This window comes from Narcine bancroftii, chromosome 5 (genome assembly GCF_036971445.1).
Source record: "Narcine bancroftii isolate sNarBan1 chromosome 5, sNarBan1.hap1, whole genome shotgun sequence".
In the NCBI taxonomy this organism is placed as follows: domain Eukaryota; kingdom Metazoa; phylum Chordata; class Chondrichthyes; order Torpediniformes; family Narcinidae; genus Narcine; species Narcine bancroftii.
This window is the reverse complement of record NC_091473.1, coordinates 94,352,341-94,377,486: the sequence shown is the minus strand read 5'-3', so window position 1 is coordinate 94,377,486 and position 25,146 is coordinate 94,352,341. Positions and strand designations below refer to the sequence as shown.

The window sequence follows — 25,146 nt, the reverse complement described above, 5'->3', positions numbered from 1 at the left end:
TCTATTTTGCTACCATTTGTTTGAAAGATTCTTAACAGAATAAAATTCTTCCTTTGTTGCTTTAGTTCTTGTGACATTGTTTCTAAAGCAGAAGATTGTCAGTTCAAGACCTTTTTCAGGAATGTGAGCATACAGATCTAGGGTTCGGTTGAACTGCTGCCTTTCAAAGAAAACAAAGCTTGTATCGACAGTTAGGACTTGAAATAAGATGGTAAATGTTTCCAGAAATGCAAGTCAGCAGCTTTGAGTTGGTCATGATTTATTTTAAGCAAGATAAATATTCACTTAATACTAGATGTTATACAAAAAGTTAGCATTATTACACATTTCTGTCCTGTATTATTTTGCTTTCTTTACTCCCACTTTTCTAGATAATACTTTCAGGATTTTGCATGAATGATTTTTATAAATTTCAGCCTGGCCATTGAATGTCGATTATGCCATTTGATCATGGGAGCATCAGAACTAAATCTGAACTTGCTTTTCACCAATGATAAACACATGCTCAACAGGGTTGTGATCCTATTATTGAAAATTCTTCTTCAGATCATCTGCATGTCAAATATCGCATATTTTCAGTCTGAATAATTTTGTATTGCTGGTGCATATGATTATATAATTTTTCAGACAAGGGGCTGGACCAGGAACAGAGGACTAGCACATCGCACCTTCAGCAAACATTACAAACAGCTTTTCTAACATAGTGCAGAGGCTCTCCCCTCGAATGCTCCTGTCAGAAAGAATGGGCATGGAGTTCTGATTTCAGTGAAGAATGCAAGTGATTTGTATTTTAAATATACATGTGGCACTGACAAAAGACAAAGGAGGAAAAACCCAACCCCAACCAACCAATTTTCCCTTGCAACTGCTGCAACCATGTCTGCCTGTCCCGCATTGGACTTGTCAGCCACAAACGAGCCTGCAGCTGACGTGGACATTACCCCTCCATAAATCTTTGTCCGCGAAGCCATGCCGAAGAGAAGATTACAATGCCAGCAACCCAGGTTCAAATCCAGTGCTAACAGTAAGGCGTCTACATTCTTTCCATGTCTCCTCCCACCCATCATAACGTACACGGGTTGGAGGTTAATAGGGTAGTACAGGCTCATGGGCCAGTTACCATGCTCCATGAATTGAAGACATTTAAAAATGATAAGTTTTAAATATTGAGAAACAAATGAAAGCAAAATAATTAAATTTACAATGTAATTGCCTCTTTATTAATTTGTATGCTAATAACCAATTAAAAATAATAGGGTGAGCTGCAGTGTTTTACATGATTAATCATTGTTGGAGAGTGGAATTGTGCTAATGTTCTTAGCATTATCAGGAAACTACCATTATGGCATTAGCACCTTTTTATTTACACACGTGCACACTAAGATGGGGGACAATTGTTATGGTTGTCACAAGAAAATAGCTTCACCTGTTTATTGGATGGATTAAGAAAAATAACAATTTATTCTATAAGTGAACTACAGTCAATTCTCACTACATCCAATGTCAATTTCCCTTCGTATGTGATTGCCAATCTTGATAGGGAAGGAAGAGGTATGATTGAAAAGCTGTCAATAAAACCTTGATTGTTGGCCTCTGTAGTGTTATCTGTGATGTGTATAAAGTTGGAAGGGATGTAGCCAATGCTTTGGTCTACTGCAGAGTTTTGTGAATCTTTGAGTTGATGATCAATTTCTCCAGAAGACAGCTTTTCAACATATAAACAAGGAAGTTGGCATTTGTAATCAAGCATGTCCTCTTTGTTGTTCCCCGATGAAAGGCCTTGGCTCAATGCCTCACTCTGTTGTAGCTGACTAGCTGTGTGCTGAATTTGGAAAATGGACAGTTGGCTATTCTGATCTTGATCAGCCTCCAAACTGCTGCAGAGTTCATGGTCCGATAATATTTCCTCTATTTGTAGAGAGTGTGGATCTTCATAGGCTGAAGTCGAGTCTACTTGAAAGTAAGGATATGTAAAGTCCAAGTTGCCCTGTAGCAAATTTTAAAAAAAGTGCAGCCATAAATGAAACTTATAAATGCAAATCTTTGTCCAAACAGTGGCGGGGGTGTGAATTTCCCCTTGAGGCAGGAGCAGCAGAGAACCATTAGGTTCTTGAGCTGGTTACACCATAGTATAAGATAATGGCTGAGACATTTTTTCCCCCTTCTGAGACAGAACTCTAGGGACACTATCCTCAGAAGTAATTTTCCCAGTTTGAATAGTGCCTCTTTTCTGTGCTCTCTCCCATGAGAGAAAACAATCTATTAGTATTTTCTCTCTAAAGCTATTGAAATAGGAGCTGCTTAATGGGAAATTCTGATGCTCCAAAGAAAAAAGTCCTAACCAAATGTTTAGTAGTGTGTGCAAAAATCTTGTTGTGGAAATTTTCTTTCCCACGACAAAAGTATGTGTGCACTGAATGCTTGTCCAAATGTAAACTTGAAATTTTTTCAAGATAACTTTGGCACAGCCTATCTCAATGCTAATAAAACTGTATTGGCAGGTTTTAATATAATACAAGTATGATTGCACCTTACAAAGTTATTACTACATTATTTGAATGCAGAGCTGGAGGAAAGAAGACAGGGAAAGACAATGAGAGGAAAGGGGAATCTAAATGGGGGGAGGGGGGTGGGAAGCTAACAGAACCCTGAAAAGTCTGTTGATGCCATCTGGTTGAAGAGTCTCCAGACAAAATGTAAGGTGTTCCTCCAATTTGCAGGTAGCCAGTCTGGCAGTGCACAAGATGAAGCAAAGATGTTGCTGTGGGAATTGAAAAGGTGGCCCCTGGGAGATCCCCACTATCCTAGGCTTGTTACGTAGCCAACAAAAATGCAGACATAGCTTTGGGCATCTGCAGGTACCCATGACTACCCTTTTGATAGATAAAGGAGGTTACTGAGGGCAAGGACAAGTTCTGCCAGTTGGAAGAGGGGGATTGGGTCTGTTGTCAGCTTTGAGGCCTTTACTATGGGGGATGGAGGTGTATAGTGATTAAATGTCTATAGTAAAGCTGAGGGTTGATTTCAGGGAACTGGAAGTTGATGAAATGTTGGAGGGAATGTGAAGTATCACAGATGTAGGTGGGGAGGTTTGAGGTAAGTGAATGCCAGTTTGCTGTTTCAGAACCACCAGGAAATGATGGGTCTACCCAGTCAATTGGGTTTGTGGATCTTGGGTAAGAGGTAGGACCAGGCACTGTGAGCTTGGGAAATAATAAGGTTGGAGGCCATGAAAAATTGACAATTTCAGAGATGGTGGTTTTATGAGTTTTGGTGGGATCCTGTTGAAGGGGGAAGTCAGAGAAAGTGTCTGAGAGTTTTCATCTGGCTTTGGCCAGATAGAGGTCAGTGCGCCACACTACAACAGTACCACCCTCATTGTGCAGGTTTGGTGGTGAGGTTGGGGCAGAGATAGTGAAGGACAGACTCTTCTGAGGGGGATAAGAATAAGTGAGGGGAGAGAAAGATGATTGATGTTTCAGCAGCAGTTACAAATATTTTTTAAAAATGTCCAGAGTGGACACAAGGTGACCAGTAGGAGGAAGGTTTAAGGCAGGAGAAGGGGTCTGTAGTGGGGGATGGAGAATCCTGGCAGTAGAAGATGGCACAGCATCACAGATCTCATTGAGATGTGGGCATAGGGGACACGTTGAGCCCTCTACAGTGGACAGAAGGTTGTGTCTTCGAAGGGGAAGTTGAAAGTGTTTAAAATTAAATCCAATAAATGTGAAATTTAACCTCTCTTGAATCTAGCCAATCAACTCCCTTGAAATGGATGGCATAGCTGGATGCATGTTAGTTGAAGTGGTCTATTTCCTAGCAGTACCTGTGGGAAATTGAAATAAATTTGCATTATGCCTTTGGAAGTGGACACCAAGGATGGAGTGCAGTTGAAATAATACTGGCACTCAGTCAGGAGGAAGCTCAGGTTACTGAGGGCGAGGGTAGTGGAAGTTATGTGAACATTTAGGGTCTACTACAGTAAAAAAAAACCTTTATCTGGCACTCATGGGAATTGGTGGATGCTGGATAAGTGTATTTTCCGTTTGCTTGAGACTTGCTCTTACAATGCCTAACTAGAACACCTGCATTAAGAATAAACAGTTTAAAAGACAAAAGGCAAAAATACTACATTACACTGAACAAACTTCACTTACATGAATATATAAACCTTAAAGCATTTTACTTTATTTTCAGTCACATTCTTTGAATACATTTAACTGTCGCTACATCTGCAGGTACCTCCCCTCCAATGAGCTGACGGAAAGACAAACAATAGCATTGTAGATAATTAACCCTCCCTCTTTCCAGTAAAGCTTTACTAATATAAATAATAATAATTTACTTCAGAGAACATTTACAATTTTAAATTTGTGTATTTTTACCTATTTTCTTATTTAATTAAAAAAAAATTTTTTTAAGCTGAGACAGAGTGACTGTATAGCCAGGCTCAATTCCAATGCTGTCTACAAGTTTGCTGATGACACCTCAGTTGTCAGCAGAATCACAAACAGCAATGAGGAAGTGTTACAGGAGGGAGATCAATCGTTTAATGGTGTAACAAAAACAACCCTGTGTTCAACGTCAGCAAAACCAAGGAGACGATTATGGACATCAGGAGGAAGTCAGAGGAACATGTCCCAGTCCTCATCAAGGGCTCAGTAGTGGAGAGGGTCAAGAAATTCAAATTCTGTCCTGGAGCCTTCATGTTGATGCTATCACAAAGAAGGCTCGCCAGTGGTTATACTTTGTGAGGTGTCTGAGCAGGTTTGGTATGTCAGTGAAGACTCTCATAAACTTGGAGTTTAACATGTCTAGCACTTTGGTTGGTTACATAACTGCCTGGTATGGAGGTACAACTCTCCGGATAAGAATAAACTCCAGAGAATTGTTAACTCTGCCTTCGACATCACAGGTACCAGACTTCACTCTATCAAGGATAACTACATGAGGTGGTGTTTTAAAAAAAGCAGCCTCTATCCTCAAAGACCCCCACCACCTAGACTGTCCTCTTCACTCTGCTACCATCAAGAAAAAGGTACAGGAGCCTAAAGACGAGCCCTTAGTGGCACAAGGCCAGCTTCTTCCCCGGTGCCATCAGATTCCTGAATAATCAATGAACCAAAGACACTGCCTTACTTTTTGTGCACTGATTTAAATTTTTTTAATATATAGTAATGATGTAAGAGGTTATAACATAAACGTTTGCACGATGACGCTGCCACAAAACACCAAATTTCATGATAATAAATTTTGATTCTGAATGGTGCTCCATCTAGTGGCAATACTGGAACTGTCAAAGACTGAGCCCAGTGCACCCTGAATTTGATTGGCAGACAAATGGAAGATTCTCCAAATAAAGATACAAATATTAGCATTTTCCTAACCCATGCAGAATATATTTTATAATTAAAAACTTGTTTTACCTTAATTGCAGTATATTCTTTTGCCCATGTACAATTAGCTGGATCAGGAATGTTTTTAACGTAGAGTTGAGATGTGAGTTTCGATAGAATGGAAAACATACTGCATCAAACGAAAATACAAATGCATGAGTATGGAGTTTGTGCGATCCACTAAGAGAGCTATCTAGATCAGCCATTCTCAATGAGGACCACAACACAATTAAGTCAAAGCCTTTTTTCTTTGCTCCTCATGTAATGTAAATATATTTTGTTTTTTAAGTAGTTGGGAGAAGTACAGAAGAAACCAAAACATGACCGCTTCACAGGGAAAGGGGCTCATTAACTTTGAGCAGGTTCCTTGGGGGGGGGGGGGGAGGCAGGTGAGATGTACTTGTTGGTGACAAAGATAGTCTTCTACCTTTCTTGGAAACTACCTGCACCTTGAGAATCACCTCGCTGAACTCTATCTATAATACTGTCTGCTTCCTGTATCAGTGAGTCCAGCTGCTACTCAATGCAGTGTGAGAGAAGTATACCTGCAAATGCTTCCTGCAGACAGAGTTGTCAGGGACATAAGCATCTATTTTATATTGAGAAACAGTTTGGTTAATGCAGATAAAGAAAAAAAAAATGGACCAAAGAATTTGGAACATGCTACCCTGTCTATTGTTTTAATTCTGTAAAAATTTTCCAAGCAAGGTGAACATTCAGCAAGAACAATTGAAGAACAAGTTCTGATTTCACCGGGAGGGTATGAGCACCAAATGGCGATCAACCATCATGCTTTTTTAAAAGTTAGGACTATACACTGAATAAAAATAATTCATGCTGATTTTAATTTGAAGCTCTAACATTAGAAACATTTAGCTTTTTTAAAAACAATATCTAATTTCATTAATTATACCCGCCATTCTGATGTATTACCTGTTTCTTATAGACTGCCATAAACAAAACCCAGAAACAGTTACGGCAATAGTGAACGTTACTGCTACCACGATCATGATCTTGGACTTGCTGTCAGAATGCAGGAGTGTATCTGGAGAGTAAGAACATTTTAGTGGTTTTGAAACTGAAATAGAAACAGAAAATGATGGAAGTGTTCAGTCCAGGCAATGGCGATACAGAGATAATTGGTGTTGATCTTTCCAGTTTATGGCCTTTCACCGTGTCCTCCTCCACTTTTAGTCTCATTCTGTCAATCTGACACATGCCTAAAGGGAGCTTGGCAATCTGGAATTTGGAATTGAAGTAACTAAATGTTATTGTCCACAGTAGTGCCTTGAAGGGAGTGTAATAAAGTAAGAGAATAGTTTACTGTCATTGTATCAGGTTAACAGCTGGCAGCTTTGAACCCTACTGCAATGTAACCACAGCAGCGTGTTCAGACTCAAGTATTCGGCATTTTAGTGCACTTACTTTTGTGACTTAAGTAAAATCTGTGGGGTTTTCCATTCTTCCCTTCTCCAGCTTTAGTTACAGCTGTCATCCATACAATATACATTGCTCCTGGTTTCAGATTCGTAATTGTGTAAGTTCTGCTCGATGGATCAATGTCTTCTTCACAAATAAAAAAAAATACAGATTTAGGATTCTTAAGTCAGTTTGTTGTCTTTTAGCTTTCTTCATTACTTTTTCCTTTAATCTCTCTTTCTCCTCCCCTATCACTTTTTCAGGGGCTGATGTTTCACAGTGGGACCAGAATCTTCTATGTTTGTTCCACTCCTAGCTCTAATTGATTTAACTTTTAACTTTCCGATTCCAGCTGTGGGTAACCACTTTCAACAGGAGAGCATCGTTGCCATGCAAATTGAGTCAGTGTGTGTGAAATTGCTTTCATTGGAATGAGAAGATCCTTGAGTGCATTTTCTTTTGCTGTATGTTTGAAGTTACTAGAAGATGTCTCAGGTGAGTAGAGGAAAGTTTTGTTTTACATACAGAGAGTGGTGAGTGCCTAGAATGCATTACTGGGGACTAATACAATAGGGACATTTCGATTTGTGAATGTGATTTGTTCTGCTCCCATCCCTCCCTCGTTTCACCATCTCTAGTCTCTTTCAGCATGAGTGACTTGCTACTTAATGAGCCAAAGACCATGGCAAAAATTGACAGTGATAATTGCACAGAACCTCAGTCCATTCAGCCAGCCACATAGGCATTGCTGATCTCATGGAATCCTCCCACCCAGTTATCAACCAACCTCCATTCAACAAATTATGTCTTGGGATCATTTCCTTTAATGCTCTATCTTATTAATAGGATGCAGCTTGTTCAACCAGTCCTCTTTCAAATGAAAGAGGCCAAATAAGGGTGAACCATGCAGAAATTCATTAAGATCTCTGCCATCAGTAAGTATGTATATTTAATGTTGTTGGAAAACAAGCCTTAGCAGGTTCCCTGAATTTTCTTCAACTCCTTTCTGCTTAATTTTTCATCAATTATAAAGATCATAAATATGCAAATTAGGGGAAGGAGACCATTTGACCCTTAAACCTACTTTGCTATCCAATAAGATCACTGGTGCCAACTAACCTCAATGGGAGGGAGAGGTTTCTTCAGAAGGTTGTTCAGACAAGGAAAACTTTGCTGGGAAGTGGGTGAAACAAAATTGGAACATCTGTTTTTTTTTAAATGCATAAATACTTGAAGCAATATAGATTAATCTATAATGAGACAATGGGCAAATTAGATTATTTTGGATTGCTGCAACAAAAACACAAACAATGTGCTAAATTGGTTTCTATTTGTACTGTCATGTTTAAGGGTTTGATATTTGCCCAGACCTTACATTTACTGTCGGATATTTCTCCATAATTAGAGGGGTAGGTAATAAATGTTAAGCTGATATAGGAATTTGGGCAAGGACTTGATGAATAGCCTCATCTATTTTAAGTGAATTGCTATCAAGAGTCAGAAACCCAATGGAAAAAGGCCCTTCAGCCCACTGAGTCTGTGCCATCTGTCACTACATCCACTTTATTCTTGCTACAGTCCTATCATGCCCTCATCTTATCACAAGGTAGGTCATTTAATCTGTCAACCCATAAACCTTTGGGTTGTGGGAGGAAAGAGAACCTGGGGGAAACTCATACAGAGAATGTACAAAGTCCAGCCAAATAGCCAGGTCTGTGGTGCTGTAAGGCACCAAGTTTATATCTATGCCATTGTGTCACACCATTGACCTTCCCTTACTATAATTTCTTGTGGTTTGAAATGATTATTTTTCCATCAAACTTACTATAAATTGCAGGGGGCCACTTTGACTCTTCCTTCTGTATGTAGATGCGATAACTAGTAAGGCAGCCCCCTTTCTGGTCCTGAGGAATGTTATTCCAGAAGAGTTCTGCAGTATTGCGTTTGGTGAAGACAGAAGGTCCTGACAGTGGAGCTACTAAACAAAAACAGACAGTAGTGGTTAGATTTTAATAAAGAACTTATTGAATTGTACCATTTTTTATTTGTACAAGTTACACAAACTAAATAAGACATTGTTTAACATGAACATACAAATTGTAAATCATATCCATAATTCATATTCTAATATATACCTTTTAAGAAAAACACTATGCAAAAAAAAATAAGTAAAGGAGAATACTCAAACCCATTATCTAACCATGTTCCCAGATTCTATATACAATTCGTATTAAAAGAAAATGAAGGTTTAAAAAAAAAATAATGTGGAAAAGATACAAGTCAGACAATTTATTTACATTGGAATAAAATTATAAAGTAAGATAGAGAGTCATAAATGACCCCCACAACTTCTGGAATCTTGTATCTGAATTATTAATTGAATAATGAATTTTTTCCATGTTCAAACAAGACATGTCACACACCATTGATCATCAGTAGGAAGGCAGCATCCTTCTATTTAAAAATCACACGCCTCACTAAAAGAGAGATAAAAGAGATAGCACAACTCTGAACCAGAGATAAAGAAGAATCATTCTCTCCCGATCTAATTTTTATTAACCTAAGGTTTGAAATGTTGCCATGAACCTGGTTACCTTCTTGTGCTGTATACTTCTGAGTTGAAACTGGTCTCCCAACTCCACTTTTGTAAACTGCATAGACAAAGATCTGAAAGCATGTCTTGGGTTTTATGTTTTCTGTAATGCAGTAAAAGATAGGCTTATTAGGCTGTGGCTCATGTGTTTGGAGGAGAAACATGAAGCATTTGGGAGAGAAGAAAACACGAGAACACATGAATTTGGGATTGAATGAATACAAATAAGAAACTATGTGTGCATAATGTCTCAGAAACCCAAACAAATGATAGGAGAACTCTTTCCCCCAGTACAAGTTGGCGTAAAACATTTGAACACTGAGATTTAGTAGCAAAATTAGCTACTAAATATTATGGGACCTTTGTTGCTCATAATCTCAAACTGAGTAGCAGAATGGATTCCAGGAGCTGAATAGTTTTCTGTTCCCATACTCAGCAAACCTGGATTTCAGTGACATTTCACACAACCAACTTTCCCCTCTGGTTTCCATCCAGTCCCCAATTCCCACCACTTATGTTTAAATATTATTGTAATCTGTTATACAGGCCACATACTTGGTCAGGTTCTGAAAGACTACACAGACCAACTGATGGAGGTCCTTACGGACATCTTCAACACCTCACTGCAGCAGTTCATCATCCCCATGGGTTTCAAGACAGCCACTATCAACCCGATACCAAAGGGGTGACAGTAAAAGGCTTCAATGACTACTGCCCCACAGCGCTGACCTCCACCATTATGAAATGCTTCAAGCGTCTGGTAATTGAATGCATCAACATGCACCTCTCAGAGACACTAGACCAGTGGTTTTGAAACTGCCCCCTAAACTCTCATCCCACCTTCAGCAATGTGCTCTGTGATTGGTAAGGGATTGCTGAAGGTGGGATATGAGTGGGAAGGGAAGGTTGAGAATCACTGCTTTAGGCCTAATTGTTACCGATATATTTTGCTTGAGGAAAATTGTATTGGCCCATTTCCTTTGGGGTTATGAAACTGTGCACATAACAGTGGTTTACAAACCTTTTCCTTTCCACTCCCATACCACCTTCAGCAATCCCTTACTAATCACAGAGCACTTATGGCATAGTAATTGCTTAAGGTGGAATGTGAGTTTAAGAGGGCAGTTTGAAAATCATTGCACAAGACCCATTTGAATTTGCCTACAGACAGAACTGTTCCACAGATGATGCTATAGCCTTGTCCCTCCACTCTGTCCTGACCCACCTGGAGAATGACACCTCAAACACCAGGCTGCTGTTTCAGCTCTGTCCGGTTGGAAGGGCGTAGTGGTTAGCGCAATACCTTAACTGTGCCAGAGATCGGGGTTCAAATTCCGTGCTGTCTGTAATGTGTTTGTATGTTCTCCCCATGTCTGCATGGGTTTTCTCCAGGGTCTCCGGTTTTCTCCCCCCGTTCAAAATAGGGTGTAGATTAATGGGGTGCAAATTGGGTAGCATGGGCCAAAATGCATGTCTAAAAAAAAAAATCTGCGTTTAATATCACCATTCCCCAGAGACTGATAGTGAAGCTGTCCTCGATGGGACTCGACGGATCTCTCTGTAACTGGATCCTAGACTTCCCAACAAAAAGACCACAGTCTGTTAGGTTGATAGCAGAACGTCTATCACACTGAGTAATGGCGCACCGCTGTGTGCTCAGCCTGCTCCTGTTTGTGCTACTGACCCATCACTGCAGTGTTAGATTCAGCTACAACAATCATAAAATTTGCAGATGACACTACAGTCGCTGACCTCATCAGCAGCAATGATGAGCTGCACGTCAGAGAAGAGGTGGAAAATCTCGTGTTATGCTGCGAGAGTAATGACCTGAGTCTCAAAGTGGATGAGAGGAAGATGATGATTATGGACTTCAGGAGGATGGATTAGGAATGACCACCCTCCAGTACACATCAACAATTCTGTGGTGGAGAGAATAGAGAGCACCAACTCCTTTGGAGTCCACTTCAGTAGTGACCTATCCTGGACACACAATATCTCCTCACTTGTCAGGAAGGTGCAACAGCGACTGCACCTCTGGAGAAAACAGAGAAGGGCAAGGCTACCGACCACCATCCTATCAACTTTCTACAGGGGTTCTATTGAGAATCCCCTGACTGCATCACAGTTGGTACGGTTGCTGTAAAGCATTGGATTGGACGGCAATCCACTGGAATATGAGTGATAGAGAGGATCTATCAGAATCATGGTATCGAAAATTCATCAAGGACCTCTACCACACAGCATCTTCCAGCTAATCCCATCAGGAAAGATACTGGAGTATCAGACTCAGAACGACCAGGCTGAGAAATTGTTTCTTCCCACAGGCAGTGAGACTGATGAACTGCTCATACAATCCCTCGGAGACTACTACTTATTTAACAATATATATAATGAACATTGTTAAAAATATATACTGCTTGAAAATATGTGTGCTATGTCTACATGTGTTAACTTTTTACACTGAGGACTGACGAACACTGTTTTGTCCAGTTGCACTTATACAATTGAATGATAATAAACTTGAACTTATAAAAATGATTTAAGGCTGAATACCAATCAAATGTGACCCATCAGTACATTACCATGATAACCTAACATGTGCTTTGTTTTCCTAAAAAACTTCCTCTGTTAAGCATTCTCTAATTTATATTTGATTTTCAAATCATGCAATTTTTAACCTTTTTTCAAAAATATGGATAATTAAGCCTGGGTTAAATGGAATTTTTAAATATACAAATTGTACCAATAGGTCAACAACAGACCATGCACTTGCCCCAATAACTGAAACAATAGTTTCTCTAAGGGTCTCACTGAGCTTCCAATTACCGTATATTTAAGTATACAAGACAACCCCCTTTTTTATCCTAATTTTACGGGTTTTATAGTATATCCGGCATACAAGTTGACCTCAATTTTCTGGCTGCCTGAGGTGCCTCATTGATCAGTGTACAAGTCGACGTCAATGCTCGCGATGCCTGAGGTGGGCAATTGACCGGCATATACATTGACCCCAATAGATTGCGCAGATTGATCTGTTGGGCATTGGCTGGAGGTGATTTGCTATCATGGAGGATCCATCGGAGCAACACAACACATGACGAAAATATGAAGCGAGCTTCAATTTGAAAGTGATAGAAATAGCCAAGAAAACCAACAACTGCACGCACTGCTGCAAGAAAATTTGATGTACATGAGATGTTGGTAAGAGCTTGGAGGAAGAAAGAAAAGACTAAGAAACATAACAAAAAGGCAATGTTCTTTGAGAAAAAGAATCACTCATTAGCCAAAGTTGGAAAATCATGTTGCAGAATGGGTATGTGAACAGAGGCAAGATTGTTACACAGTCACTTGAAATAAGAACATTTAGACTGCAGTGGGCCAAGTCGCACCAAGACCTCAGGGAAGATTTTGAGGCTACAGTATGCAACCATTTTATGAACAGGAAAAATCTGGTATGACTCCATAAAAACAAAAATTGCACAGAAATTACCAAAAGATCTTGATCATAAAATTGCAAGTTTTTACCAGTTTATTATACAGAAATGCCATGCTGAATTTATTGCTAGCCCAAATAACTATAATCATGTGGCAATGCAAAGACTTAAAGGATAATAGCCTGGCTGGTTACATGATGCAACTTGTTGAAAGGTGGTCATCCACTTTACCTGTTAATCTTGATGAACAGTTCTGAGGAGGGACTTTAAACCAATTTATGTTTTGATTTAGTTTGCCATTTACTTCCATCCACTCTACCACATATTCTTGTACAGCCTCTGGTGGTTTTATTGGTTCCATCCACTCAATTAAGAGCGAATTATTCTCAGTATATATCATGGAGATGGATCTTGCTGATGGTAGGTCTATCCATTAAAAATAAGAGTGAAGTGTTTCAATATTTTACAAGTAAGAAGTCATCCTTTGGCATGGAACATTTATCAGGTAGACACCTGGTCCAACATTTGATTGTGGGAAGTTTGTGCAGGGATTGGGTCACTCAACATTTCAATGCCATGGACAGAAAATCCCTGCTTCCACAGACGATATTTCATGCTCAACTGTAATGTTCCCCATGGCAGAACCTGTTGGTCATAAACATTGTCCAGGCACAGAAACCAAAAATAATTTCTTACAGTCTCAACATTGTAATAGATCATTAAAGAACCACAGCTTAATAGAAGGAAAAGAAAGTTGCATCTCCCACAGGTTGAGTGCTTTGCATACTTGATATGATATTACACTTACTCTTTTAAGTCTGAGAATTATGCAAGATGTAAATGTTCCTGTGGGAGATTGAATAAGGACTGAAGTTTCCTTGGGCATCCCTCCAGCTTGCCTTCACTCATCCTCGAATATAATTCAAAGGATGCTGACTAAGGGTAGTTGTAAATCTTGTAGATTAGCAAGGTTCTGGGTTTAACTCCAAACTGCACCAAAGTAGCTGATTTGGGTGTAGCTATCTTGATGAGAAAATGTGACACTATATATTTATAATATTTGTTGCTTAAAATATATTTAACCCTATAATGGATTGAACAGTAAAATAGTCTTACCTTTCTAATTATGGCTAAATATATAGTAGCTGGTGCAGTTACTATACTGATAAATTTCTAGCCGGCCTATTGTCTGAATAACACCATTATAAAATACACAAACACTTCAAGATTCTGGACCGGCCCTCATGAGAAATCCTAATCTCATAATATCTTTTTTTAAAAACCACAATTAAAAATTCAAACCCACAGGCCCAAACTGCTCGTGTGTCAGTAACTGTTAAATCTCTGTATTCTCACTCCACTGGCTACGTGCTCATGATTACCAGAGAATCTGTTTCAGTAAACTAGCAAAATGAAGTGTATTCTGCCACTGCATGTTACAGTGATCTATTAAGAGGATGGGATGAGATGGTTTCTGGAGGTTCATCTGGACTGTAACCACAAGCATGGCTCTCTTGCTCTACAATTAAGCACCAGGAGATTCAGCCTGTTGGATAATGGAATGCAACTCCTAGTGCTTAGGCTCCCATGTGAAAAATGGCCATGGGGAACAAGGTGCCAGAGGACAAACACAAGCTATTGGATGACATCAGCTGATCAAACCGCATCAGTGGGAGAAAAAGAATGGTTGGCATTTTGAGCCAAAACTCTTCATCGGGTCCTGACAAGAGTTTCTGCTTAAAACGTCAATCATCCTTTCTCTCTTTATATGCTGTCTGACCTGCTGACTTCCTGCAGAACATTGTGTTTGGCTGTAGATTCCAGCATCTGCAGTCTCTTGTGTATCTCCAAAGAAGAAACTGATGTTTGTAAAGGACAAGACAGCCTGTTCATATGGAGAAAAAGGATGTGATTAAGGGTTGAGTGTAATAGGCAAATGAAGAAAGCTGATTTCCCCTGCTCTTCAATCTTAAAGTGATAAAGCAGATCTTCCAGTTATGTGTAAATAGACCTTTTGTTTTACCTCTGAGAAATGATAAGTGGAGTTCAGTTGGTGGAGAGCTGCCCTTGGAGTTGTAAGCAGACACAGTGATGACACAGTCTATCCTAGGAAAACCCACAGTGTACCAGGTGTTCTTCGTCTTCTGAGTCCAAACAGCGGTGTTATTCTTTGAGCTTTCTTGTAGGGTTACATTGTAACCCAAGATTATTCCTCGGCTTTCAAATGTTTTGAGAGGCTACAATAATAAAAAAGATAGTAATTTTCCCCAAGGAGTCAAATTAAAACAGATACTGTACCAATAAATGATTACCATAAACACTGCCTTCCTCTCCATAACCAACACATTTCTGATGGTCACATCTTAAAGAGACCCAGTGCAGTTCCCACCAGCTTCAAAAGGTCATCAATCATCCTGGTACCCAAGAAGAGCTGCCTCAACTTCTACCACCCATTAGCACTAACTACTATTGTGATAAAAAGATTTGAGGCTGGTCATGGCCAGAATTAACACGTATCTAAGCAAATAGACACTGGAGAACGGAACACTGTTTCTGCTTCTAGACTGAGCCTATTCTCAGTCACCTGTGCCCTTTCATCCAAGATCTTGTAAATTCAAAATTGAAACCTTTGGCAGCAAATATCCAGAATTTACACGATTGTGTAATCATATCCATAATAAGATTTATTTTTATCTTCAAAGAACAATACCAAAACTATCAGACATAGAGAGCTACTAAAATTACTGAAGGAAACTTAATGAATTATAGAGTTGAGAGGATTCCGAAGAATTACATGGATGAAGATCGCATGACTCAAGCAGAAATGTTTTGCAGAGGATTGCAGACTTCCAACTAAAGAAATTAGTCAATTGATTATCATTAAAAAAAAAACTAAATGATAGCTGATTAAGAACAGGACTGTAGTTTACAGCTACTAATGCTCCCAAGATAATGTATGCATAGGTTGAACAGTGAATCTGCTCACAGGAAATGATGGAGACCCAGATAAAAATGATGGGAGTAGATTTTGATCTTGCTGCTCAGGTACTAGAATATTTTGGCAATCAATTGCCTGCTACAGAAATCATATAATTTATCACTGCTGAACAGGCTTATCTTCAGATGAGAAGTTGAAAATCTATTGAATTAACTTGAGTTCCTTAAACTCGGTCGTGGTGTGGAGGTATGGGAGAAAAGTGGAGTAAAACTTTTACAGATCTTCAACTTCATGCCACTTGACTCTGGTTGATGATGAGTGCTCCAAGTACCAGAAATTTATACATGAAGTGCAAGAAATGGTTCGACAAAGCCAGCTTGACTTATTATATTCTCTTTCTTGTTGCCAAATGTAGCTATTTGCAGTCAATGATGCACTGAAAAGCTACTGTGTGTATTTTCACAGCAATAGGATTGATGTTGAAAGCCACAGAATCCATGTTGAAATTAACCTCTGGTCTTTTAAAATCTGAAATTAGATGATAAAACCATGCTGAATTAGCTAATCTGATGTATCAAATGTTCTTTTTGGTGAGGGATGATTTTCCTCTACATTCCCTGTGAGAAGTACTCTGCTCCAATCTCATTTCATTATTATTCTCCAGGTTTCTGCACAGATAATATTCTGTGGATGTCAGATTAAGACATTTTGCTCTATAAACATCAAATCAATAGGATTTTTAGGATTTACTATGGAATTCACGCAACCACTATGGCTGTAGGAACATTCATCATTTTCCTGTTAGTAGATGTATCAAGACTTTCATGTGAACTCCAACCCAAATAGCCAGTTTTCTAACTTAGAACATAGAGAAGATGAAAATCCAAAGCAAATTTACATTTGCTTCAGCAGTCATTTATACTTCTGCAATTCATTAGAAACAGTGATGGATTTACAGTGGAAATTCACCAGAAAATAGAGCTTTCCTGTCTATTGACACCTTTCAATTTGACGATGCTACAGGAAGTGAAAATAGGAAGGATTCTTCACAAGACAAAATCCCTAGCGAAAACCTGGCTGAGCATCTTTAACAGAAAGAGAATGACAGCTCCTCAGAGGGTGCACAACTAAAAAGAGATGCATTCATGGATGGGTGCAGAGAGAGCTTCCAAAAGGAATAATGAGGCTTGTTCTTAAATGACAATCATTTTTACAAAACTTAATTGTCTCAAAATATTTTTCAGTGATTAAATACTTTTGATCAACCTTGAGGGTTGTTAACTCGGCCTGCAACATCACAGGCACCAGATTTCACTCCCTCAAGGACATCTACATGAGGCAGTGTCTTAAAAAAGCAGCCTCTTTCCGCCAAGTCCCCCGCCACCCAGGCCATGCCCTCTCCGCTCTACCATCAGGGAAAAAGGAACAGGAGCCTAAAGAAGAGCACTCAACAGCACAAGGACAGCTTCTTCCTCACTGCCACCATCGGATTCCTGAATAATCAATGAACCACAGACACTACCTTATTTTTTGTGCACTATTTTTTAACATATAGTGATATGGTTATAATATGAATGTTTGATCTACGATGCTGCTCTAAAACACTGAATTTCATGGCTTGTTCACGACAAAAAATTCTGATTCTGGGTTCTAATTCTGAATTGTAGTCAGTGTTGAATTATATGTTGCTTCAGATCAAATTCACACACAGAGTAGATATTAAAGATTAAGGGTCAATTTCAATCAGGATTCTGTAAACTTTCATTTACAACCCTTTCCAGCAATCTTACCCTTCTTGGATAAAAACTTGTGAAGATGCAGCTTTTCTTTGCATCAGTGACTGCAAATAGCTTTATTTCATTCAACTTCTCATGTCAAACAGTGTCTCCAAGTGGGCAATGAACAAATTACTTCTTGATAACTTCCTGCTGCCTTCATGCAATCAGTGTACAGTAAAAACCTGAGATACAAGCAATATTAAAGAAGCTTCACACAGCATTCTAGCTGCAGACTACACATTCACTTAGGATGGTCTGTCTGTAGTTTCTTTTTTAAAATTGTGATTCTTAAACTATCACAAGAATGATAATTTTTTTTTAATCTAAAAATTTAGACCTGAAAATATCAACCATATGCTTGCAGCATTTTCTGTTAATATCTCAGAAATGCTTCAGTGATATTTAACAAAAGGGAGCAGAGTGGAACGAAAGCAGACTTTATGATCTGGCTTCTTTGGATGTGGTATCTGGCAATGGAGGACATAAAGGGGTATAAGAATTATTGTGAGGTCAATTAGCTAATCACCTTACTCTTACTGCTTCCTCTTACTTAGCTAGGCCATTGATTTAGTAGTTAAAGTATCTTACCTTCCATAGGAGAGTAACTCTGGAGTTTTGTAGATCTGATGGATCCATAGTGTACCAGACATCTAATTGTCCAATGGGTGCTGTGCAAGGAAAGCAAAGAAGCTGCAATTAAAATGTTCATTCAGTGGAGTCTGCACAATCATGATTTAGTTTTCAACTATAACATCAAAAGGTTGTAGAAAAATAAAGTTAGGATTGGAAAAAGAATTGACAAGCATTAGGTGCATCAGATTATGAAAATATCAAAATATCCAATGTATGAGCTGCATTACAAAGTGATGCATTTGCTTTATTTTGTAAATAATAGTAATTCTGCATTTTGTTAACATCGTGAGAAGCAGAGAACATGGAGTGTTCATCTTATAGCTCCATCTATGGCAACTTAAAGATATGTTCCTGATTGAAGGTCGACAAAATCCAAATAGTCCTTGGCTGATGAAAGATAAAGAAAGGACACCAAAAGAAAGATTGCACATGTCAGGTTGATGATGGAAGCAAATACCAGGCAGAAGATAGATGGATTGGAGGGATGTGAGATAGGAAATGAGACAAAGTGAATGACATTTGACACAAGCACGAATCAAAAAGTTTTCTACACCAGATAAATAGATAGTAATGACAGCAGTGGAGATGATTCAGAACCAAGAGGGGATTTAACTATGAAATGAAGAGGTTAGTAGGGGTGTAGGTACAAAACTGGTTCATGGTGGATAATATTGCACTGTATTCTCCATGACCAATACAACAATCACTGCCTTTGTTTACAACTCCAGTCATGAATGTATATTAACAAGACAACATTTCAAGTTTTGTAGACAGAGGGTAGGATGGCACAGACTTCTACAAATTCAGTGTGGTGGAAGAGAGAGACAAAGCCAGATGAAATTTTCTGTGTAGAAATTCAAAGTGATATTTTAATAGGAATAACATGCTACAATATTATCTGAAGGCTATAGTACGAAAGCAGGTGCAGGGACAGAGAAATGTGCACATTATGTCAGAACTTAACATCAAATGCAACAATTTCAAATAATCAGCCTTTCCAGATTGTATTACCATTGGCCAGCTCTGTGACATTGATCCTGTGAAGCGATTGTCAATCAATACTCATCTATTAATCTAATTTCTGAAGATAACCTGTGATATCTTTCCATTTTTTTCAAAATCCAAATACATCCAATCTATTATAACAAGAGCTTTAAAAATCTTCAGATGAATAAATATAATTTCAGCCTGATAAAAAATGTTGACCCTACTTAAAGCAAAAATAATTAATTTTCCAAGAAATGCATCACCGTTACCATGTTTTTACAATATATCCCAACATTTACTCTACTATCTGGATAACTGACCTATAATTCCCTAATTTCTATTCCTTCCTCCTTTTGTCAACAATTGCTGCTGCCCAATCTACAGTATCTCAGGAGCTCTGTATGAATATTGCCAATCCAACCAAACCTGTAGTCGACCCTTTTAATAAAAACACACCAAAATGCTGGAGGAACTCTTCCAACATCCATGAAAAGAAAAGGTATATTGGCGATGATTCTGGCCTGAGCCCTTCTTCAAGGAATAGGTAGAATAAGCCAGAGGCAAGAAATCTCAGGATTCAGACAGTGCCGGCTGGGGGAGGAATCCAGGCCAATGAAAGGTGTTACTTGGATATAATAAGAGAATTTATTGTGTCTGTGCAAAAAGAGACAGGGAAAGGGAGGGACAGAGCAGGGGGAAGGGGATGGAGGAAGTGCAGGTTGGCACTCTATCTTATTGATATCTTTCCTGTAGTTAGGTGACCAAAACTGCACTCAATACTCCAAGTCTCTCTGTGACAGTATCCTGGATTTCAGTTCAGCAAACCAAGCTGCAGTTCCTCAAATTGCTGATATTCTCTGCAGATATTGCAGCCTGGGTTCAAGCTATTCTTCACAAACTTCCGGATGCTGAAGATAAGGCATACCCATTATTATAGAACCCTGTTTGATATATGCAATTAATTCATTTCATTTATCTAAAAAAATTTAAACTAACTGGTTTAAATGAATTTTTAAGCAATGGTTATGATATCTCAGTTTACATCTATCCCTTAACATAGAGGCTAATAAACTGATCCCCACTGAAAGGACACTACTAAAAAATACTTATTTATCAACAATTACTTTGTTTATTTAAGAATTTGTTTTAAAAACTAACCTTGATTGCGTGATGGTTTGGAAAAGTAGTGACACTCACTTTCTCAAGTCTACACAAAAGTTCTACAAGTATTAAAACAAAACAAAAAAAAAATCCAGACCCTTCTACTCCTCTCTGTACTAATTCCATTCTGCTGAAAGCAAAAATAACACATCAATAACTAAAAGTCACAATGAGGTTGAATGCAGTTTTAACATTATGATTGCCCGTTACTTATGTGTGCTAGAGTTGACTAATTAGTTTGCACCACCAGAACTACAAGGCATCTTCTGCCCACAGTGCAACTTTAGTTCTCTGGCACCAAGTCAAATGCACTTAATAATGAAAGAAATATTTTAGATGCATTTCACACCTTTGGTCAGACCATTCCGTCATACTTCAAAAAGTAATGAGGTTAGCATTCTGCTTTGTCACTGTACAGGAGTTTTTTGAGTCAAGAAGCAGGATGTGAGAAGTACAGTACAAGTTAGCTGCACTGAGGCAATGCTGATTAAAAACCCGCCACTCTTTCTAAATTCAACAGGGCTGTGTTTCCGTCACTCCCAGGATCCCCATTTATCATAATAGGAGTAGAATGTCTAATGGTCTGGAAAGTCTGCACCAAAATGTAGCTCTGTGTGTGTGTGTGTGTGTGTGTGTGTGTGTGTGTGTGTGTGTGTGTGTGTGTGTGTGTGTGTGTGTGTGTGTGTGTGTGTGTGTGTGTGTGTGTGTGTGTGAGAACTGTGAATGTTGGAAACATCAGCGAGCCAGGTAGATTATGTCTGATAAGGGGTTTTCAACGAATTGTTAACTGTTTTGTCAAAGATGTCTGATATTTTCTCCTGGCAGCAGCTAATATGACTATAAAGAGTTTAACTTGGACCTACTTCTGCTCCTAGATTTTGTGACTCCCTCCTATTCTGGCATCCCTACATACACAGAGTGGTAATACTGGTGGGTTTAAGAGGTATCGATTCAATGGAAATCAAGAATCAAAACTCATGTTTTTGTTACTCTGTGTGGATCAATGTCATTTCAGTCAAGTGAAGCCTCACCAGTGTTTTATAGAGTCTCTACATTACATCCCTGCTCTTGTACGCTATCCCTCTAGAAATGAATGACAACAATGCCTTCGCCTTCCTCACTACCAACTCAACCAAGTCCCTTTCACGTCAGAATTTTGAATTTTCTTCCCATCTAAATAATAGTCTGCCTGTCTATTTCTTCTACAAAAGTACATGAGAGGACACTTTTCAACATTGCATTGCGACATATTATGTTGTGTTTGTATTGTACATAGATATGTTTTTGGGAGATAAATGGGGGCAGGTTTTTTTTAAAGTGTAAGTTACATACAAACATTTCAAAACAGATCTCATTTAAAATACTGGAGCTCTGCTCAAGCCAGACAGGGCAGCTCCTGGGGGTCTTTGCAAAAACTTTGGGAGTGGCCAAGAGACTTCACTAATGGATTGTTGTTTTGAAAAGCAACAGATGAAAGAGATTGGAGGAGTAGTTTGGAGCCACAAGCTGTCTGGGAGAGCAGCTTGCTGTTCTAAGAGGGTCATATGGTATTTGCAAGTCGAGAGAGTTGAACAGTTTTTTTTCTTGAAGAGAGAGAGGAAGATCAGTTCTGCAGTTATACAGTCAGCAGCAGCAGCTGGATCTGGAACAGGACAAGCTGGCAAACTTGTGGAAAACCCCACTTGGAAGACGGGTTGTGAGTGCTTAGTTCAGCCTGGTCAAAGCCCTTGTGGTTCAGGCAAGAGGAGAGGACTGGCTGACTAATGTTTCACTTGGAATAAGAGAAACAAAAAGGAACTCTGTGGTGACCTGAAAGAAAAGGTTATCATCTGCAAAATCCTGATGTGGCAAGTTTCTTCGGCAAGACACTGAAGTGGCTGATTTTAAAAAAAAGAATCAGTTGTAGATGTCCAGCGAACAACAAACCTCTCTCTGAAAACTAACAAGGTAACCATTTACCTTTCAAGCACCAAAACCTGGTGAACTTTATACATGTTAAATTCTGTGCACAGTCTAAGAATTGCCTGCAACCAGTGAACTTGGAGGAATGAGAAGTGAGATTGGGCTGTGAATCAAAGAACTTTTCTGAACTTACACATGCACATTACACACAAGTGCGCTTAGAATTAGAAAGGAGCTAAGTTAGGTTAGTTAATAGTGATAAGTTAAAGTGTAAACCATGTTTTCATGTTTAAAAATAATTAAAAGCAACTTTTGTTGAAATAACCATTTGTCTTGGTGAATCTCTATTGTGCTGGGTTTTGGGGTCCTATGAGCTTGTAATATGGCCTTCATCTGCCACCTTTTTGCTCCATCTCCTAATCTATCCAAGTCTCTATGCAGTATTTCAGAATCCTTAGTACCACCTCCACTGCCACCTATTTTGGTATCATCTGCAAATTTAGACAAAGCTATCTATTCCATAATCCAAATTATTTATATACAACACAAAAAGAAGAAGCCCCAACACCGACCCCTGCAGAATACCACTGATAACTGGTATCCAACCAGGATAAGATCCCTTTATTCATAATCTTGGTTTCCTGTTGATCAACCAATGTTCTACCCATGCTAATATCCTTCCTGTAATTCCATGGACTCTCATCTTGATTTGGAGCCTTATGCGTGGCACACTGTCGAAGGCATTTTGAAAATCCAAATACTCAACATCCACTGCATCTCCCCTGACTACCTTACTTGCGATCTCTTCAAAAAAATTGCCATAGGTTTGTCAGGCATGATTTTCCTTTAAGGAAACTATACTGACTTAGACCTACCTTTTTATGGACATCCAGGTATTCCATAACCTCATCCTTGACTATTGACTCCAACAGCTTCCCAACAACTAACGTCAGGCGAAAAGGTCTATAATTTACTTTCTGCTACCTCACTCCCTTCTTAAACAGCAGAGTGGCATTTGCAATCCTCTAGTCCACCGGAACCATGCCAGACTTCATTGATTCCTGAAAGATCATTACCAATGCTTCCACAATCTCTATAGCTGCCTCCTTCAGAACCCAAGGGTATATTCCATCTGGTCTGGGAGACTTATCTACCCTTAGACCATTTAACTTCCCAAGCACTTTCTCTCTTGTGATTTTGACTGCACTTACTTTCCTTTTGAGCGAGCCATACGAGTATGGTATGTTCTGCTTTCTTTTATATGAGCAAGTTATTATGAACTTAAAAGAGAAAAAAATAACAGCTACAATATAGAGAAAAAATCCAAACAGAGCAACAACACGAGACACACTGTACCTGCCTCTGGCGTCCTGGTTACAAATGAAGAGCTCCAGTCACTCCAAAGGCCTCGGGTGTGATGAAACCTTGCACGAATTAGGAACACGTATTCCACAAAATGCTCCAAAGCAGACACCATGCAATTTGTTGAATTGAGTATGAACCTCTGAAATCAAACCAGAGTACATTGAAGCGTATGTGAAAAGGTTAAAGTCACTATGAACCTTGATCTCTCGGGTCTTGCCTATCTGCTGTGAGGTTACGTGCCCCATATTTTGGAACAAAACTTCACAGTCCATTTGCACATTGTGGTTGGAGGTGGTGGTAATTCTGCAGTGTCTGCTGAGTGGAAGGGGAACATTGGCATTCCAAAAATGGTAGGCATGTTTTCCTGGCACTGCTCCCATCAATAATTTGTCAGTGAGAAACTGGAGAGATTCATGGTCAGGCAGCTTCCATGGATAGAAAAATTCCATCAACATTTTGGGTTGGGAACCTTTCTAGACTCGACCCGAAACACTGATTAACCAATTCTCCCCAGGGATGCTGCCTGATCCATCAACTCCCTCTAGTTACTCTTTGCTCAAGATTCCAGTGTTTGTTTAAATCTGATTATTTATCAGGCGTTACTTCCATGAAGCTCATTAGTGGGTAACCCAAGCATCAGCCTTTGCTTGGTAATAGGCACTTCCAACATACAAACTGAGGTCCCATTTTATGCATGTTCAAATACTTAGCAGTTCTGATGTCACAGTAAGTTTTACACTGTACTCCAATGAATATCAAGGCTGAAAACCAGTCAAACTGATCAATTGCGCTGCTTTCAGCTACCTCTAGCACAACAATGTTTGCCTAAGATGAGATTATCTCATGCCTTCTCAGCCACGTGAAATAGTAACTCATTACAGACTTTGGTGGAAATGTGGGGTTTGGAGCACAGGCTCTCAGGATTTCACTTATCTCATTAGAACTGTCTCACTACAAGTCCAGAAAGTTCTTGATAAACTTAATAAGAATATTAGAAAAGATTTACACCCATCGAGCCTGCTCTGCCATTCATTAAGATCATGGATGATCTGGCTGTGGACTCAGCTGCACTTATCAACCTGTTTCCAAAATCCCTTAATTCCCCTACTATTCAAATATCTATCTACATCTTAAATACACTTAATGATACATCATATACTACTTCCTTGAGGAGAGAATTCCACAGACTTGCTACTCTCTGGGAGCAGAGCTCATCATCTATCTTAAATATACTCCAAGAGTTCTAATCTGGTTGAAACAACTCCCTGCTTCTATCGATTTATTTCTTTCATAATCCTATAAGATCCCCATCCAATGACGACATCTGTGCTTGATGCTCCCTCAAGCATCACCCTGGTCACAACCTCTTCTCGCTGCTACCTTCAGGAAGAAGGAAGAGGCCTGAAGTGCAGCATCTCAAGATTAAAGGACAGTTTATCCTTCAAGTATAGAGACCAGAACTGCACACAGTACTCCGGTGCGGCCTCACCAGTACCTTGTACAATTGCAGTTTGACCTCCCTGCTCTTGAATTCAATTCC

At 39.2% G+C, this 25,146-nt stretch overlaps 1 protein-coding gene across 1 annotated transcript; it reads right to left on the bottom strand.

The window, feature by feature from the left end:
* Positions 1 to 257: 257 nt before the first annotated feature.
* Positions 258 to 23,741, bottom strand: LOC138762748 (interleukin-12 receptor subunit beta-2-like). Its single transcript, XM_069936326.1, has 10 exons — positions 23,598 to 23,741; positions 18,147 to 18,226; positions 14,866 to 15,079; positions 13,074 to 13,268; positions 9,410 to 9,511; positions 8,641 to 8,793; positions 6,822 to 6,962; positions 6,330 to 6,441; positions 5,427 to 5,526; positions 258 to 1,987 (listed from the first exon to the last, which is right to left on the bottom strand). The coding sequence occupies exons 1-10, from the start codon at positions 23,716 to 23,718 to the stop codon at positions 1,460 to 1,462; spliced, it is 1,746 nt and encodes a 581-aa protein (XP_069792427.1). The 5' UTR covers positions 23,719 to 23,741; the 3' UTR covers positions 258 to 1,459.
* Positions 23,742 to 25,146: the final 1,405 nt, after the last annotated feature.

Excerpts from the sequence above, each read along its gene's own strand:
- LOC138762748 (XM_069936326.1), bottom strand. The coding sequence starts at position 23,718 with ATGGTGTCTGCTTTGGAGCATTTTGTGGAATACGTGTTCCTAATTCGT. Across the intron at positions 5,527-6,329 it reads TGGCAGTCTATAAGAAACAG|TATGTTTTCCATTCTATCGA; the intron begins GTAATACATCAG and ends CGTTTGATGCAG. Across the intron at positions 1,988-5,426 it reads AAGAATATACTGCAATTAAG|GGCAACTTGGACTTTACATA; the intron begins GTAAAACAAGTT and ends AATTTGCTACAG.